The 18,030-nt window shown below is 43.3% G+C and overlaps 1 protein-coding gene and 2 long non-coding RNA genes across 3 annotated transcripts; all 3 read right to left on the reverse strand.

The window, feature by feature from the left end:
• LOC119768587 lies at positions 1-518 on the reverse strand. The gene is made up of 3 exons (XR_005278086.1): positions 397-518; positions 113-323; positions 1-54 (listed from the first exon to the last, which is right to left on the reverse strand). It is a non-coding gene; the product is annotated as an uncharacterized LOC119768587 (long non-coding RNA).
• Positions 519-1,741: 1,223 nt separating this feature from the next.
• On the reverse strand, positions 1,742-6,771 carry LOC119768950. Its single transcript, XM_038260790.1, has 2 exons — positions 1,853-6,771; positions 1,742-1,778 (listed from the first exon to the last, which is right to left on the reverse strand). Exons 1-2 carry the CDS (start codon positions 6,769-6,771, stop codon positions 1,742-1,744), a joined length of 4,956 nt encoding a protein of 1,651 aa, XP_038116718.1.
• Positions 6,772-7,049: 278 nt separating this feature from the next.
• On the reverse strand, positions 7,050-7,515 carry LOC119768604. Its single transcript, XR_005278099.1, has 3 exons — positions 7,436-7,515; positions 7,152-7,362; positions 7,050-7,093 (listed from the first exon to the last, which is right to left on the reverse strand). It is a non-coding gene; the product is annotated as an uncharacterized LOC119768604 (long non-coding RNA).
• Positions 7,516-18,030: the final 10,515 nt, after the last annotated feature.

Consider the following 18,030-nt stretch of genomic DNA (forward strand, 5'->3'; position numbering starts at 1 on the left):
CTGTTGAAATGGGTAAACTCTTTGCAGCAACGGTTAGTGTTACGCAGCTCAAAGCTGAAATAATTCATTTTTATTTAGTTCACTGTTACCATTGTTTTTAAACTAGACTTACATTTAGTTTCCCTTAGCCCGTTTGCTCGATATGCACGGCAATTTTCGATGGTGACCAAATTGACCCAGCCTACGGTGATCGTGTGAACAAAGATTGTTGAGTGGTCTGTTTTGACCGAATTCAAATTAAATGTACCTTGATGTTTACGCCTTATACAGTTCTTTTTGGCCTCGTTCGTACGCAACCTGTCGATTTGTACCGCTTGGACGTTCTATATATAATTTAGAAGTAGGATTAGCAAATATTTCAGGTCTAACCTAGCCGAGCGTGGAAAGGAATTTTACCCGGGAATCAGTGTGGTTCTTACTACCACGGCCTGGAACCACAAGTTCCGCTCGTACAACACGTAATAATTAAATTTAAACTATAGGGGAAAGCTAACTAGTCGCTATGACTAAGCTTTCGTTTAGCAAATGTTCGCGGTGTAAATGGACCTGCGTTTGTGCTTTAACTCCTTTCAATTCTGCCCGTCACTCTTCTTTGCGTTGACAGGCCAGGCGGCTCGATCGACGGAGACTTCGCTCGGCTACCCCGGTGGTGTAGATGATACTGCTATTAGACGAGGGACTCTCGGGAGAGGTTGTACCGTCAGTGCTGTTGTTACCGTCCACATCCCCCGACCCGTAACGCCTTTCCGGTTCCGCTTGAAGATCTGCGTTACAGCTTTCCTGGACCTTCAGCACTGCCAGTTTCGATACCGGTCGTCTCAGAACGCCTGCCGCAGTTTGTACTGTTGCCTGCCGCACTCGGCCGTCGTGACCGGGGATTACGGTCAAGATCCTTCCCCTTGTCCAACCGTTCCTTTGTCCTTCGTTAACGACCAGCACCAGGTCGTCTACTTTGAGAGCTTCCGTTTCGCTGAACCATCGTGTCCTCTTCGAGATTGTTGGGAGGTATTCGCTAATCCACCGTCTCCAAAACTGGTCAACGAGCTGCTTGGCCATGTTCCAGTTGGTACGAGTTACCTTCTGCGGTGGTGTTAGTACCGTGGGTGGTTGTGTGACCCCACTCGAACTTAGCAGCAAAAAATGATTCGGAGTCAGCGCTTCCTGGTTCGCGCTTTCCAGTGGGATTTTTGTTAGTGGTCTGGAGTTCACTACTGACTCTGCTTCGGCGAGGACGGTCAGCAATGTTTCGTCGTCTGGGTTGCGATCACTGCACAAGGAACGAAGTGCTACCTTGACAGATCTCACGAGTCTTTCCCACGAACCTCCGAAATGTGGCGCGGACGGTGGGATGAACAGCCACTTTGTGTTAGAATTGGTGAAGGTTGCGGCCAAGTTTTGTCCAATACTCTCGATTTCGTCCTTCAGCTCCCGGCTTGCTCCTTGAAAATTGGTCCCGTTGTCCGAGTGTATCTCCACCGGAGACCCGCGGCGAGCCACGAACCGTCGTACAGCCATTTTGCATGATTCGGTCGAGAGCGAATGAACGACTTCGAGATGAACTGCTCGCACTGTCAGGCAGGTAAAGAGGGCGACCCACCGCTTCACAGAACTTCGTCCGACACGTACATGGATGGGTCCAAAGTAGTCGAGCCCGACATAAGAAAATGGACGCATCCCGGCCGCAAGCCTCGAATATGGTAAAGGAGCCATTCGAGGAGTCGCCGGAACCGCTTTGTTATTCTTACAGGTCTGACAATCCTTTGCCACTTGGAGAACAACTGTGTATAGACTGGAGACGTGGAATCTTTGGCGAACCTCGTTGTGGACTGTCCTGTGATTTGCGTGTAGGTACCTGCGGTGATACCAGTCGACGATCAGCTTGGTAAGGTAGTGACGCCGCGGCAGGATGATAGGGTACTTGAAGTCGAAGTGGACGTACGGAACGGCGCCAATACGGCTGTCGACTCGCATCACACCATTCTCGTCCAAGTATGGCGTCAGCTTATAGATGGGACTTGTCTTCTCGATGGTCTTCTTGGGTCGTGCTTCTCCTTGTTTTAAAGCGATAATTTCGTCCGGGTATGCTGACAGCTGAACCGTGCGCCACAAGCTGTTCTCTGCTGTCCGCAACTCTTCCCCTTTCAAGCACCCCGTTGCGCAAGGCTGGTTTTGCATTTTGCGTCTACAGTTCCCGATGAAGCGTTGAACGTATGCTGCGGTCCTTTGAAGGAGCTCCCAACGGGAGAAGCGGGTGATCTCATAGACATCTTCCGTTTGATGTTCTCGGTGAACCATACAGGGCCGAAGCTCTTCGTCCGTTTCCAGTTCTGTCGTCGCTTGCCCCGGCCATTCCGTTTCTGGTAGGTAAAGGAATTCCGGTCCGCAAAACCACCTTGAGTTGACGTCAGTGCTGGGTCCCTTTCCCCATTTGGTTGCTTCGTCAGCCGGGTTGAGCAGTGTAGGGACGTATCTCCATTCGATGACATCGGTCTTGCTCAAAATCTCTCCTACTCTGAAAGCCACGAATTGTCGATACCGGCGATGTTCCGACTGGATCCAGGCGAGCGTTGTTTTTGAATCTGTCCAAAAGACCCGCCGACAGATAGGAAAGGAGTGGTATTCTATTACAGCTTTCGCCAGCCGTGTTCCCAGCAGAGCCCCCATCAACTCCAGACGTGGTACTGACAACGCTTTCAACGGAGCAACCTTTGCTTTAGCCATCGCCAGCGTGACGTACACTTTCCCGTTGATTACGACCCGGAAGTAGGCAGTACAGGCGTACGCTTCCTCGCTCGCATCAGTGAAGACGTGTAGCTCAACCGCGCCAATCTCTGCTGCGGAGAATCCTGGGAAGTACGCCCGGTTCAGCCTGATTTCTCCGACCTTTTTGAACAGCTGTGTCCACCTAATCCACCGCGCACGTATCGTCGCGATGACTTCGTCGTCCCATTTTGCTTTGCTGCGCCAGGTGTCCTGAATGATCATCCTCCCTTGAATGGTAATGTGGGAAAGCAGACCTTGGGAGTCGAACAAGCTCATAACGCAACGTAGGATGTTCCGTTTCGTTGGAGGAATTCCGTCTAGCTGTAGCTCTGTGGCAAATGCGAGCAGGTCTTCTTCCGGCAACCACAGCAACCCCAGAACTCGTTCTGCTTCGCTCTCCGAGTCGATGCTGATGGCCTTCGTGGAGACATGTTTCGGCTCCCCGACCCGTGTCAGAAGGGCTTCTGAATTTGAGTGCCAATTTCTTATTTCAAATCCCCCGCGGGAGTGCAGCTCCTTGACATCCAGCGCGACTTTGATGGCTTCAGCTTCAGTGTCAAAACTATCTAGATAGTCGTCAACATAGTGCTTGTTTATGACCGCTTTGGCCGCTTCGGGGAATTCCTTTTCGTGCTCTCTGGCATTCCGATTTTTAATGTACTGGGCTTGGCAGGGTGAGCAGGTGGCACCGAAGCTTCCTACGTCCATTGCGAATACCTTGACTGGTTCAGTGAAGTGTTCCCGGTAAAGGAATCGCTGGCTGTGTACATCCTCGCTCCGAATTCTGAACTGGTGAAACATTTGTCGCAGGTCACCGCAAACGGCTACTGGCCGTTCCCGAAAGCCGCACAACACTGAGGCTAGAGGCGTGAGCAGGTCAGGTCCTTTGAGGAGCATTGCATTCAGAGAGACGTTCCCGACCTTTGCTGAGGCATCCCAAATTAGTCGGATTTTTCCTGGCTTCTTTGGATTCCGCACGGCGCCCAGGGGTAGGTGCCAGACTTTGTGAGGGTTTGCGCTTTCAATCTCCTCCGGCGTCACCTCGTGAATGTAACTACGCTCCAAGTACTCCTTAATTTGCCGCTGAACGCTTGCCTGCAGCTCGGGGTCCCTTTTCATCCTTCGTTCGAAACACTCCAGGCGTCGCATCGCCATCGGGAAGCTGTCTGGAAACCTAGTCTCGTCGTGGCGCCAGAGAAGGCCGGTCTCAAACCTATCCCCAACACGTTTTGTTGTCTCCTCCAAGATGCGGCGAGCACGCTTGTCTTCTTCGGATTCAGGGCCCTTGTCTGCTGAAACGCCGATGCTCTCGACTGTGAAGTGGCGTTTCACGAGGTCGTGCAATTCCTGGTCAGCATGCTGGTCCTCCCGACAGTTGCAGACGTGTAGCGTAAAGTTGGCCGTTCTCTGCCCGTCTGAAGAAGATCCATAGATTGTCCAGCCCAGTCGTGTTTTACTGGCTAGTGGATCGCCTAGTTCGCCTTCACGCAGGTTCAGCGTGGCAATGAGTCCCGCGTTGTTGGAGCCGATCAGGATGCCGGGGGTGGCTGCCTCGTAGCTTCTGACTGGCAGACCTCGCAGATAGGTGAATTTTCGCGCGAGATCAGAGAACTGCATTGTCTGCTTTGGCAGGTCCAAGCTGGCTACCGTCCTCGTATCGTTCAGAGTAAACCGTTCTTTCTTGCCTTCTCCGGAGATCTCCAGACGAATGCGTTGGGACTTCGGTTCTTGTCTTGTCACGTTGCTGGTCCAGGATAGACAAAGAGGAGTAGGTACACCGTCGTCGATTCCCAGATGTTCCGCGATAGATTGCTCGACTAGGGTCAAGTCGGAACCGTCGTCAAGAAATGCGAATGTGTTCACAGATCTCCCGTTCCAGGTTAGTGTCACCGGAAGAATTCGGAACAATGTAGACTTCTTGGTAGCGTGGTGAGCATTGAACCCATCTCCTGCGGTCTTCGTTTCTCCGGCTTGATTCTGTCCCTCCTGTGATGACGTTTGATCCTTGGGGGCCTCACGGTGTAGCAGTTCATGATGCCGTTCCTGGCATCCGTCCACACCGCATCGCGTTCTCAGATTACACGGGCGACGCCCGTGTTTACCCAGACATGTCCTACAGAGGTGATTATCTTGAACTAGCTTCCAGCGCAAATTGAGTTCCCACTTTTGAAACTTTCCGCAGTTCTTCACCTTGTGGTTCGTTGAGTTACACGCCAAGCATCGAATCTCCCCAACCTCTTTCTTCGATGTTTCTTCCTTTTGGGGTTCGTCTCTTGTCGGCGAGTCGCTGGTTGAGTGTACGTTCATGTAGCTCCTTTCTCCGCCGCGTTCAGCCCGCCGTGTCTGCTTCGAATCAGTTATGACCGTGACCTCGGAAGCCGCCTCCGCTAGTCTCATCATGTAGGCGGCGAATGTGCTAAGGTCAATCACTGGGAACTGTTGTTTAAATAGTGCCCAGTTCAGGCGTTGTTGCGCTGGGAGCTTGTCTACCAACTCCCGTAGGAGGACAGGGTTGCAGAGATGTGCCACCTGGCCTGCAGCTATTATATGGTCGCACAAGTTCTGTACAGCCATGGCAAAGGTAATTAACGTTTCTAGTTTTTCTGCCTTCGGGGGCGGACATTCCCGCACCTTGTCCAGCAACGTCTGGATGATTAACTCTGGTCTTCCGTAGAGCATATACAGAGTCGACATCACCTGGGGTACGAGTGTGGGGTAGAGCAACCGTCCCTTCACCTGTTCCAACGCCCTTCCCTGTATCGCGTGTTGAAGACGAGCCATGTTCTCCACATTGGTATATCCACAGGCGTCGGTACTGTTGGTGAATGCTGCAAGGAAGAGGGGCCAATCCTCGGGGTTTCCGTAAAATTTGGGAAGTTCCTTCGGCATAATCTGTCTAGCGAGTAGCTGTTGTGGCGTGGGACCTGTTGGAGGGTTTGGTGCTGGGTTTCCTTGTTGAGGCCCACTCTGTGGTACCTGTCCTTGTTGTGGCGAGCGATTCTCCGACCAACCCTGTTGTGGCCAGCCTTGTTGCGGTTGCGGCTGTGGCCAGCCCTGTTGTGGCTGCGGCTGCGGCCAGATCTGTGGTGGTTGCGTCTGTGGCCAACCCAGTGGTGGTTGTGGCTGTGGCCAACCCTGCGGTGGTTGTGGTTCCGGCCAACCCTGTGGCGGTTGTGGCTGCGGCCAACCCTGTGGTGGTTGCTGCTGTGGCCAACTCTGCGGTGCTTGCGATTGCGGCAATCCCTGTGGTAGTTGCGGCTGGCCTTGTTGTGATTGCAATCCACCTCGTGGAAGTTGTGACCCACCCTGCGGAGGCTGTTGCCCGCCTTGTGGAACCTGCGATCCACCCTGCGATGTCTTAGGTCCACCTTGCTGTGGCCCACCTTGGTGCGACTGTGACCCACTTTGTGGTGGCTGCCGTGCCCTCTGCTCCTGTTGCGACCAGTCCTGGGGTGACCAGTTTTGTTGTGACCAATCTTGCAGAAGTTGATGCGACTGTCCTTGTGATGGTGCGGATGTTCTAGGGATGTTACTTGCGGTGTCCGAGTAGTCTGTGTAGCCCGTTGAAAGGACGGGCGGACGGTTCAGCACCGTAAACGTACCAGCGGAGGGTTGAGAAGTCTGAGGGTTAACTAAGTTACTCAGTTTCGGTGTAGAGCTTTGTCCCAAAGATCGTTCTTCCTGGGACGTTTGATCCGATGATCCGAGCTTGATGTGTTTGATTTCATTCAGCATTTTTTGAATCCAGTCCTCCGACGTAATAGCGCCTTGTCCCGCCAATCGCTGCCCTGATCCCGTCGCCATTGCCTGACGACTCCCGCTGAGTATCCCCTCTGCTACCTCGCGGCTTAACTTGTCCAGTTCCTCTTTCTTGCGACCCAGTTCGGATTGCTGCCTGTCTACTTCGCGTAAGATAGATTCTCGTTGAGCCGCGATCCATTGCAAGTCTGCTTTTGCCTGTTCTGTAAGCAGCGACTCCGTAGATCCTGCAGTAGCTGTCGTTGTCATAGTCGGCGTCGAAGTGGGGGCGATTGTTGTGGACTCACTTGCGGGTAGTTCTGCAGTACCCATACAAGCAGCACATCTCCATTTCTCATCGAAGATTTTCTCGTCGATTCCCAGACACGAGACGTGGAAGGAACAACTGCAGCCAAGGCAATGCATCATATTTTCCATCGGACCGAATTGGTGGCAGTGCTTGCACTCTCGGAATACCCTTTGTCCAGGTATAGTTGCCATCCCGTGCTTCTTTCAACTCTCACGTAAATCTTTGAGAATGTTGAAATGGGTAAACTCTTTGCAGCAACGGTTAGTGTTACGCAGCTCAAAGCTGAAATAATTCATTTTTATTTAGTTCACTGTTACCATTGTTTTTAAACTAGACTTACATTTAGTTTCCCTTAGCCCGTTTGCTCGATATGCACGGCAATTTTCGATGGTGACCAAATTGACCCAGCCTACGGTGATCGTGTGAACAAAGATTGTTGAGTGGTCTGTTTTGACCGAATTCAAATTAAATGTACCTTGATGTTTACGCCTTATACAGTTCTTTTTGGCCTCGTTCGTACGCAACCTGTCGATTTGTACCGCTTGGACGTTCTATATATAATTTAGAAGTAGGATTAGCAAATATTTCAGGTCTAACCTAGCCGAGCGTGGAAAGGAATTTTACCCGGGAATCAGTGTGGTTCTTACTACCACGGCCTGGAACCACAAGTTCCGCTCGTACAACACGTAATAATTAAATTTAAACTATAGGGAAAGCTAACTAGTCGCTATGACTAAGCTTTCGTTTAGCAAATGTTCGCGGTGTAAATGGACCTGCGTTTGTGCTTTAACTCCTTTCAATTCTGCCCGTCACTCTTCTTTGCGTTGACAGGCCAGGCGGCTCGATCGACGGAGACTTCGCTCGGCTACCCCGGTGGTGTAGATGATACTGCTATTAGACGAGGGACTCTCGGGAGAGGTTGTACCGTCAGTGCTGTTGTTACCGTCCACACCCTCTATTTCACGGTGGGTGGTGCACACTCACACTCATACAACCTCTCTCTCTCTCTCTCTCTCTCTCTCTCTCTCGCGCACTCTGCTGGTGGTCGTTTGCTTGTACTGCTAAAAAGGATATTCGTGTACTGAACTTACCACAGCGGGAGTCCCTCACACTCTCTCTCTTCTCTTGTGTTTTCCTCTTTTGCTCTCTTTTTCTTTGTTTACTGCTGATTTGTCCGGTTTAAATTTCCTCGAAGTGTTAAAGTTTATTGTCAAAATTTTGAGTATCTTCTTTAAATTAAGCTTATTTCTGATTTTGGTAATTTTTTATGGATTTTTAAATCAATTTTATTAAATTAAAAGTTCCTTTATTTCACATTGTTCAAGCCATAAACCTCGTGTTATTAAATTTGCAAAAAAAAATTAAATAGGCCACTCTTACGGTTTTACCCTACTCACCTGGCTAAAACAAGGCAGCAGCAACGGAGCGGGCAGAAATAGACGTAGAAAATTGCTTTCCTCATACGAGGGAAGCTTTTACCACACCTCCCGAGGGGGTCAGTCAAAGGAGCCGGTGGTGTGGCTAGGGTGAAGGACAATTGTTTCCGCTGTTTTTTATTTATTTATTCAACATTCAATTTATTTTTAGGTGTGGAAAATTCAATCAAAATCATTTTCAGGAAAATTCATAAAATTGGATTTCACATTGAATATCATTGTTTGTCCATCCTTTACAACTTCTTAACAAGCCTTCAGAAACGAACATTGAATTATTATGCCTTTTAAAGTAAAAAAAAACTTTTAAGCTTAAATAAAAATTGAGAAATCTCATAAAAGTGGCGTGTATTTTGTTTGTCTTTGACCACTTTTTGATACGATTCAACGGCTTCGAGATACAGTAATTTTTAAATTACAGAATACAAAAATATTTAAATAACTTACGCCCTTCTCAAATGTTATTTTCGAGTACAATTGGCTCCATATACACACAAATGGCTTATATAATGGCCTAGGATAACATGTCTACAAAGTTTCATTGAAATCGGAGAAGGTCGGGTACAAAAGTACTAGAAAAATTTCTGATTTGAGCTGGAATTGCTCATATACACAGTAAAAAATTGTGTAAATTTCGATGCTGTAATTTCGGAAGGTTGAATATTACCATTTTTGTGATGTAATTTTACCTCAATTTAGTCTGAAAAAGTGACATTACACCATAATAGTGGTAAAATTACGCATTTTCAGAGGTAAAATAACACATTTTTCTGACAAAAATGATGTAATATTACCATGATTTTTTTTTACTGTGTAGCAATCAATATTGCAGCACGCAGAAAAATCAGGCATATTTGAATCAACAAAACGTTTTGTTGATTTGAAAATCAAGATTTTTGTTGAATCAACGCTAAACGTCAAAGCAACTTTTTCAAAACAACAAAAGATTTTTGTGGAATTGAGAAAATCATGGTTTGTTTCAACACAAAATCGGCGTTGATTATATTCAACAAAATTTTTGTTGAATCAAACCTCGTACAGGCTGATTTTACAAAATATTTTTCTGCGTGAGTGCAAGAAAATTCCCGAAAACGATTTTATTATCAACAATCTTAAAATTTCAATGGAAATATTTCTTCCTGATTGATTTTTCAACAGAAAAAAAAACGTAAAAACAGCATCATTAAGGGTATCCATCAACCAGGAAAGTTTTTTATCTCATACCAAAGTTGTTGTACACAGTTCAGACTTGATTATCCGAATCCTCGATTATCCTAAATTCGATTATCCAAAGGTATATATGGGACTTCAGATAATCCAATCATGATAAAAAAAAAATATTTTTTTCTCTCTTTTTACATCAAAAAAGGCTAGTACACTCAAAAAAATGAGTTCGCGTAAACGTGAGCAGAGTTCATGCCACCGTTAACCAGGAAGAAAACTGTTCAACTTTTATAGTGCATTGCACCATGAAAGTGAACAGTTTTCTTCCTGGTTCCCGTTGGCATGAACTCTGTTCACGTTTACGCGAACTCATTTTTTTGTTGAGTCTTAATTATCTGCACCTTGAGAACACAATTTTTGATCGATACTGTTCACCGTTTTCGAGTTATTTCCACTAAAAATGTTTTTTTTTTTGTTAACACGTGACTGGTCATAATCAAGCCTGACCATCTCTGCATATTTTTTTTTCGCTAAGATCAGAAAATTTTCTTCAAAGAAATTAAAAATTAAACCAAAGTTTGCTGAAATACAAACTCTTAAAGAAAATCATGCAGGAAAATGGAGGCTTTCTCAAAATCATCAAAATTGAATCTCTGATTGACGATATCTTTAACATTAGCATTTATTTTCGTCCATATCAAATGTTTGGGTTGATTTGATTTTTTTTAAATATTTTTATTGATCTTAATCATCTCTTATCGAAAACATACCCAAAAATAAAATAATTCAATATTGTTCCAGTTGTATTCCACTTTTTTGTTTGAACAGGCCAATTAAAAAGGGGTAATTTTTTTCTAGGGTCTGAGTGACAATTATTTTTTTTATTTTTTTAAACAATTAATTAAAATGTGTTGTTTAATCTCTGAGAATATGTATCATTAAACATACACCTTTCTGGGTTTGTTGATTCAAAAAGTTAAATGTTCTATAAAATTACATGAGACTCGATTAAAAAAAACAATAATCAGGTAATGGCAGCAATTTCAAAACTTCGCTTCGCTAGGAGACGGTGATTTTAGCGGATTGCAGACTGGATTTTCGCCATGTGATGTGATGATTGTCTAAGCCCAAGTTGCCTAGGAATCGATAATTGGGAATAGAACCAATTCCACCTGAACCAGATTCTCACCACCATGGCAGCCGTCCATTGCCGGCCGCTCCCATCTCCACCGCGCACCAGGGACAAGGAAAGGGAATTGGAAGACGGGAAGTGTTGATGCTCCACTTTTTTAAGAGTATTAAGGGAAAATCTCCACGGTATCCTCAAGTAAGTTTCGCTTGGAGTTGGACGGTTTTTGGGAAGGTGAATGGTCTGAGGAGCCACCTTAGGCGAGTGGTAACGACCGTTGGCATTGTTGTTCGAATTCTTCGTGTGTTCTCATTTCTAATGGGAATGCTTTCAATTCTTCTCATCTCTTATTGGATGAATTCTATCAGTCGCCCATGCTATTTATAGCGAGGTAATGTAGGTTCATTTCAAATTCGCCTGCATGCGTGCAATGCAATGCATTCTTGTATGTTCTGATATTCAACTTGCATTCAACTTTATTCTCGTCCGTTTCTTGGATTCAACTATATCAGTCTAAGTCCTACTAAAGCTACTAATGCTCCACGGTAAAGTGGAAAGCATTTTGCTTGCCAATCCTAAGGACAGGGGATCGAACCCCGCCGTGAGCTGAAGTTTTTTCATTAATTCCAAATTCAATGAGTCCAGAACTTTCTCGTTGGGAGCAGATGGGTATCGAACCCAGAACCATTCGCTTATAAAGCGAACAGTAATGGCAGCAATTTCAAAACTATTTATTTACTCTTTTGATGAAAAAAAAAACACATTTTTCGGAATTTGAAGTAAACCAAAAAAAGTTGCATGGACCCGTGGAGTAGGGGTAAGCGTGGTTGCCTCTCACCCAGTCGACCTGGGTTCGATCCCAGAAGGTCCCGGTGGCATTTTCTGTGACGAGATTTGTCTGATCACGCCTTCCGTCGGATGGGCAAGTAAATGTTGGCCCCGGTCTAACCTAGAGGTTAGGTCGTTAGCTCAGTCCAGGTGTAGGAGTTCTCTCCCTGGGTCTTGTCTCGGTGGAGTCGCTGGTAGGCAGTTGGACTAACTATCCAAAGGTCGTCAGTTCGAATCCCAGGGTGAATGGAAGCTCAGGTGTAAAAAGAGGTTTGCAATTGCCTCAACAATCAAGCCTTCGGACATCTAGTTTCGAGTAGGAATCTCGCAATCGAGAACGCCAAGGCAATGCAGTAGAGCAGGCCTGCCCAACGTCCGGCCCGTGACACCATTTTATCCGGCCCGCGACGGCTTTTCAAAATAGTTCTATGACCGGCCCTTAACCCGAGCAGGGGATAATAACACGGGAATACCAAATTTTGGTATTACTTGGGCAAATAACAGGAACCAAAATGTGCCCTTGGTTGCCCAGTAATAGATGGTAAAATACCATGAAATCATACCAAAGTCTTGTATGTGGAAGGGCACAACAATACCAAACCATGTTATTCCAAGGGTAAAATAATACTTCAAAATAAAACCATTACAATACCAAGTTGAGGTCTTCTGGATTTGTGAACATTGCTTGAATACCAAAACTTGGAATTGCCATGGTTTTATTTTTAGGTATTCCCGCGCTCTTGGAAAATCAGATTTTGGTATTCCTGTGATCTTCCACATACATGATTTTAGTATGATTTCATGGTATTTTACCATCTATTACTGGGCAACCAAGAGCACATTTTGGTCGCTGGTATTTGCACAAGTAATACCAAAATTTGGTATTTTCATACCATTTTTAAGTGCAGCAGTTGCAGTTAGTGAAAAAAACGGAAATGATCCATAAGAAACAGCCAAATCTACTCATCTGATGATTCCATGTTGTTCTAAGTGATATTCTTCACCACATCGAATGCATTTGTCATTGATGAACGGCCTGTGCTTGAAGTTCTTGAAGATTCTGAAAAATAACAAAATTGAAAAATAAGTGTTATTAAAATGAAACTGGATTGAAATTCACCAAAATTCAATAATCTGTCGATTAACTCGTTTTTAAAGTATTTAGTTATCCCAACTTAGAGAAATTTCAACGTTTTTAAAAAAAATCTTAGTGGGTATATAAAAAAAAAAATTTAAATCACCATTAACATTTTTGGGTTTAAAGTCATTTTAGCGCAAAATTAATTATCTCGTCAAAATTTATAAAAAATTTCCCATAGTTTCAGAGGAATTTGATGAAACCTTTCAGTACCAAAATGTGCCATCCTGACTTAATTTTTTTCCACAATTTCAAGTAATTTCTTTAGGGGGTATATCAAAAATGTTTGAAATCAAGTTTGAAATTTCCGGTTTTCAATGAAAGCATTTGCTTTGAGACATCATTTTAGCGCAAAATTAATCATTTTGTCAAAATTGGTCAAAAATTTTCCATAGTTTCAGAGGAATTTGATAAAACACTGTAATACCAAAAGAATACCAAAATGTGGTGTTCGACCATTGACAAATTCTGCAATTTTGCTATATCAAAACAATACCTTAAATTGGTATGATAGCACATTTTGCTGTCTCTAAAAACAATTACAATACAATGTTAAACCAAACAAATTGAGAATAAATCTAGTAAACACATTTTTTTACAGTTATCTTTGTTTTTCTTGAAATCAAGTTTTTTGAATCTTATTTGCAACACTAGTTTATATATTTGATGACTTTAATAGAACCGAATAAAAATAATAAATTATGAAAAAAATGGTTGACTTTTTCAACTTTTATCAAACTTACCTCGGGACCATCCATAAACGACGTGGACACCTTAGGAGGGGGAGGGGTTTTTTTGACGATTGTACACGATCCATACAAAATAGATTTATTTGTATGGAAACTGTCCACGATAACGGGGGGGAGGGGGGCGGAAGTTGAGAATTCCAAAAAAGTGTCCACGTGGTTAGTGAATGGTCCCATGGTCCTTCCGACCCGCGACGCGAAAAATCAGATCCAAATCAGCCAAAAGGTTGGGCACCCCTGCTGTAGAGCGAATAATTTGTTTTTTTTTTTTTAGTAAGCCGTCAAATCGGGCGTCTAAATCTACGCAAAAGTCCCTTTTGACGCCAAATTACTATCTATTTGCCGTTTCGAGTTAGAAATCTCTGAAAAACGTTTCTTGTTTTTATTTAATATTTTAAATTGGAAAATTGCGTGCTACCAGGCTTGCCACAAATACAGATTTTTCAGCACAGGCCCGAAACACAAACGAATTTTTTTTACAGTTAAAATAAATTTGAGCAGTTTTTGTTAAATTGGCCAAAAAGATAAACATTGTTAGCATCTTTTGGCATGTTCAGTTTTTGGTAAGAATATTATTCTTTAAAGTTATACTCGATAGAGTGTTTGGTATGTGCCAAAAAATCTGTATTTGTGGCAAGCCTGCGTGCTACTATTGATTAAATTTCCTAGCAAGTTCAGTTATTTGGATAAATTCAAAATAGGTATCATAAGACGGTAATCATGTTGAATGCTCACAATAATTTAAAAAAATTTAACTGATTAATTTTGTATCGTTATTTTTCCCAATTATCAACAGACAAATTTCGCCTAATTGCAAAGAGCAAATAATATTTGGCAGTGTAGCAAATTTGTTGAAAAATTATATTTTTTGGAAAACTTAACAAAAGTGGTCGAAAAAAGAGTACAGAATTTTAGATGCTGAATCGGATTTTAAATCAAAAAGTACTGTACAAAAATGTAAATAAAGATCACTGCATTCGAGATAAATCCAGATAAATTAAGTTTGACTTTTGCGATAATTTTAAATAAATTAAACTTGTCTAAGGACCATAAACCACGTATACCTTAGAGGGAGGGGGAGGGGGTGCGAGGGGGTAGGGGTTCAGCGCTTGTCCAGGCTCCACACAAAAAATACTTGTTTTGTGTGGAAATTGTCTGTAATGTGGTCTGAGATTTCAAAAAAAGTGTCCACGCGGTTTATGAATGGTCCCCTTAGAAACTTCGAAGATTGTACAGATTTATCCAAATAAAACATTTTTAAAAGTCTTAATCTTCAAAAAAAAAATTAACAAAGGTGTCCAAAACCACCTCCCTTTACTCTATATGACCGCACACCATCTGCTGGAACGGAGGCACCGGTGCCATAGAGGACAAAATCGTGAAACTGGTAGGGAGGGGACGGAAATGCCTAGCCAACGAACGATGATGACATACGGATGGTGATGATGGAAGAGGACCGAAATGGACCGTGTTGCCACACCGTTGCGCTGTGCGGATGATGCATGACCGGCTGGATCCAAGAGGGGTGAGGGCTCCCGTACACCGGATTGTGTACACATTTTCTGCCAGTAGGTTATTCCGTTGTTGGCGGAGAAAATAACCGATTTACAATTTTTACGCTGGCCGGTATTGTGTGGAAATACCAGCTGGTTGAAGAAAGTGGCATTTGTGAGCTAGAAATTTAGGGTTTTTTTTGGTTTTTGATGCTCGAAATTTAACTACTGAAATCACTTGAATTTTGGCTCTGCACTATAAGCTATTGCAAATTAATATAACATTTGAAGAGAACAATGTGTTCACAGCCACAAAAATCTAGTCACAAATATCAAGCGCTGAACGCAATATAAAGCCCGTCCGGGATTGTGGCAACGTGGTGGAGCGGAAAACCGTCTCTTGTTTCACATGGCAAGCCTTTGAAATTTCCCTCCACCAGGAGTTTCAAAGGAAAACACCTCTGACTGAACAGACGAATGAAAATTTAACGCACCGTCGCGGGCCCGGTTACTGGATTGAAAATGTCACACAAAAAAAAGTTGAAGTAGGAAAGACGTGATATTACATTACATCACATCTACATGAAGTTTTATGGAATAATTTTGTAGGATTATTTCAGTTCTGTACTGTGAAATAACTATTTTACCAATTGAACAATTATTCTTAATATAATCTGATAAAAATAAGTGAGCAAAAAGTACACACTTCGACAGCCTCTTATTTTTCCAAGCATTTTTACTTGTGCGTACTTGTAAAATGACAAGCAACAACCCAGCACACAAGAGTGAGTGTGTTTCATCGTACAGAAAACAGCATGCACTAACCAGCAGAGTTGAAGGCAAACGGAAAAAATGCCCGAAGCACAGGACATCATCATCATAACAAGTGTCATCTAGTTGTCGTTTGTGAGAGGGGCTGGAAAAGAAAACAGCTAAATGAACAGCGTGAAAGTAAAATCTTGCTTTTTTATGGTTCTTTAGAAATGTGATGTGTGCAGTTATTTACAATCTGTAAAAATATGTGCTTTTAAATATTTATTTATACATTTTCGTTCACTAACGGTTTAGAAAATAAAATAAAATGAGATTTCAAAATATTATAAAAATAAAACTCAGATGTTCTTAAGTTGCTGATTTTCACAATTTTTTCATCCTTCCTTAATTTTTTATCATATTTGTCTCTCCATATAAAATTGCATTGGAATAATGTCTTCATTGACATCAAATTGAATATTATTGGCAAAGGTTTTGTTCGAGTAAATGCAAACTCGTCATCCTGAGTAGAAGATTTAATGATGAATTTAAGCAGCACAACTTATGTTTTGCCAAAAAAATTACTTAAAAAATAATTTGATGTTTTTTTTTAAACGTCAGCCTTTAAGACATTTCAGCAATTCTCCACCAAAACCGGAAATAGATTTTATTTATATTTTTTGAAATGGCTCAAACTTTTTGGGACTATTCTGTGTCATTGGTTCATCCATGAGCAGTTCTTCTCCGACTAAAACTTTTTTGGTGCCTTTGGTATGCACAAAGAAGCCATTTTGCATCATTAGTTTGTCCATATAATTTTCCATACAAATTTGGCAACTGTCCATACAAAAATGATGTATGAAAATTCAAAAATCTGTATCTTTTGAAGAAATTTTTTGATCGATTCAATTTTTTTTTTCAAAGGTGGGCAAACATGTGTACGAATTTAAAAAATAAAAACTGCGCCCATTTTCAAAAAAATGACCTTAAAATGGATTAAACTTGAAAACGTTGCACTTTAACAAAATGTCACAAAAGTACTTTTTGATTGCAAATTTGATTTTACATCGAAAAACTAACTTAATCCACCTATGTGGTTGATGCCTTCCTCACTTTTTACCAGCTATGGGTAGAATTAGTGGTTTGGACACATATTTCAGCTATTTTTTTATATTCAGAAAAATAAGTACACAGATACAACTTAAGTGGTCATAACTCGAGACAGGGTTGCCAGATTATCAATGTTGTGGACTCGTTGGAAAGGTCTCTTGATTACCTAACCAACGATGGGTCGGATGATGGATCCGGACATCGTTTACATGCATATAAATGAGATCCGGATATATGCGAAAACACATTTTTATGTATAACTTTTGAACTAGTTATCGAAACTTCAAACAATTCAATAGCGATGTATGGGACTCTATACCAAGTCGATTGCAACTGGTTTGGTCAAAATCGGTTCAGCCAGTGCTGAGAAAACTCAGTGAGTATTTTGGTCACATACATACATACACACACACATACACACACACATACACATACACACACACAGACATTTGTTCAGTTTTCGATTCTGAGTCGATATGTATACATGAAGGTGAGTCTTTGAGCTTTTAATAAAAAGTCAAAGTAGTTATGTCACAGACATAACCGGAATGGCGTAGACTTACGTAAAATTTAGATATGTGGACATGTGGGTTTTCCATATATTAATTTGAAGAATTAGCTATATATATTGGGGACCATCCATAAACCACGTGGACACTTTAGGGGGTATGGCGATTGTCCACGGTCCATACAAAAAATTTTTTTTTGTATGGGCGATTGTCCACGAAGGGGGGGGGGGGTTGAGATTTCCAAAAAAGTGTCCACGTGGTTTATGGATGGTCCCTTGGAAGGAACACCCATTCGAACGGCAAAGAGAGGAAAGAAAGAGACGAAGGAATTTTAGCGAGCCGAATGGGGGGAGGGGGAGAGGGGGCATAGGGGTTGGGGGCAAGAGCAGCCTCAGAAAGCTGTGCAATCCGTCGCCCCGAAGACCAAAATTTGTTCCTGAAATTTAAATTCAAATTAGTTCGCTGCCTCGTCCCGGGTGGGACGAGGGCAACTCTTTCAACACTAGAATTTGATGAGACGTAAATCTTTCAGAAGCGCTCGCCGCGAATGCGACGAGCTAGTTGATGTCCCGATTGTTTAACAACCAAGGCTTGACCCACGAGAGGCTTTTCGGCGGAAGGCAGCAGGCGCGCGCCTCATCTTGTTGATGCCTCGTCCCGGGTGGGACGAGGGATGGGGATTGAAGCACCTCCGAACCACAGCAACCACGAAAGATCCTAACGGTCCGGCCATCGAGAGGCAACTGGCTGACGGTGACGACGAGAAGGCGATGCGCACTTCTTTCCAGTTCTGGTCCTCTCTCCTGCTGCTGCTGCTCTGGGCTGAGCTTTCCTGCTGCTGCTGCTGCTGCTGCCGGTCCGACGTCTGAGACGTGAATGATGGAATGGGCTCTGGCGCACGTTCTTATGTATGATT

Source organism: Culex quinquefasciatus, chromosome 3, assembly GCF_015732765.1.
Source record: "Culex quinquefasciatus strain JHB chromosome 3, VPISU_Cqui_1.0_pri_paternal, whole genome shotgun sequence".
NCBI lineage: Eukaryota > Metazoa > Arthropoda > Insecta > Diptera > Culicidae > Culex > Culex quinquefasciatus.

What these genes read in the sequence shown, in the direction of transcription:
- LOC119768950 (XM_038260790.1), bottom strand. Translation starts at nt 6,771, where the DNA reads ATGACAACGACAGCTACTGCAGGATCTACGGAGTCGCTGCTTACAGAA. An exon ending in GTCGACTGGTATCACCGCAG is followed by an intron (nt 1,779 to 1,852) that starts GTACCTACACGC and finishes GTCTATACACAG; the next exon opens with TTGTTCTCCAAGTGGCAAAG.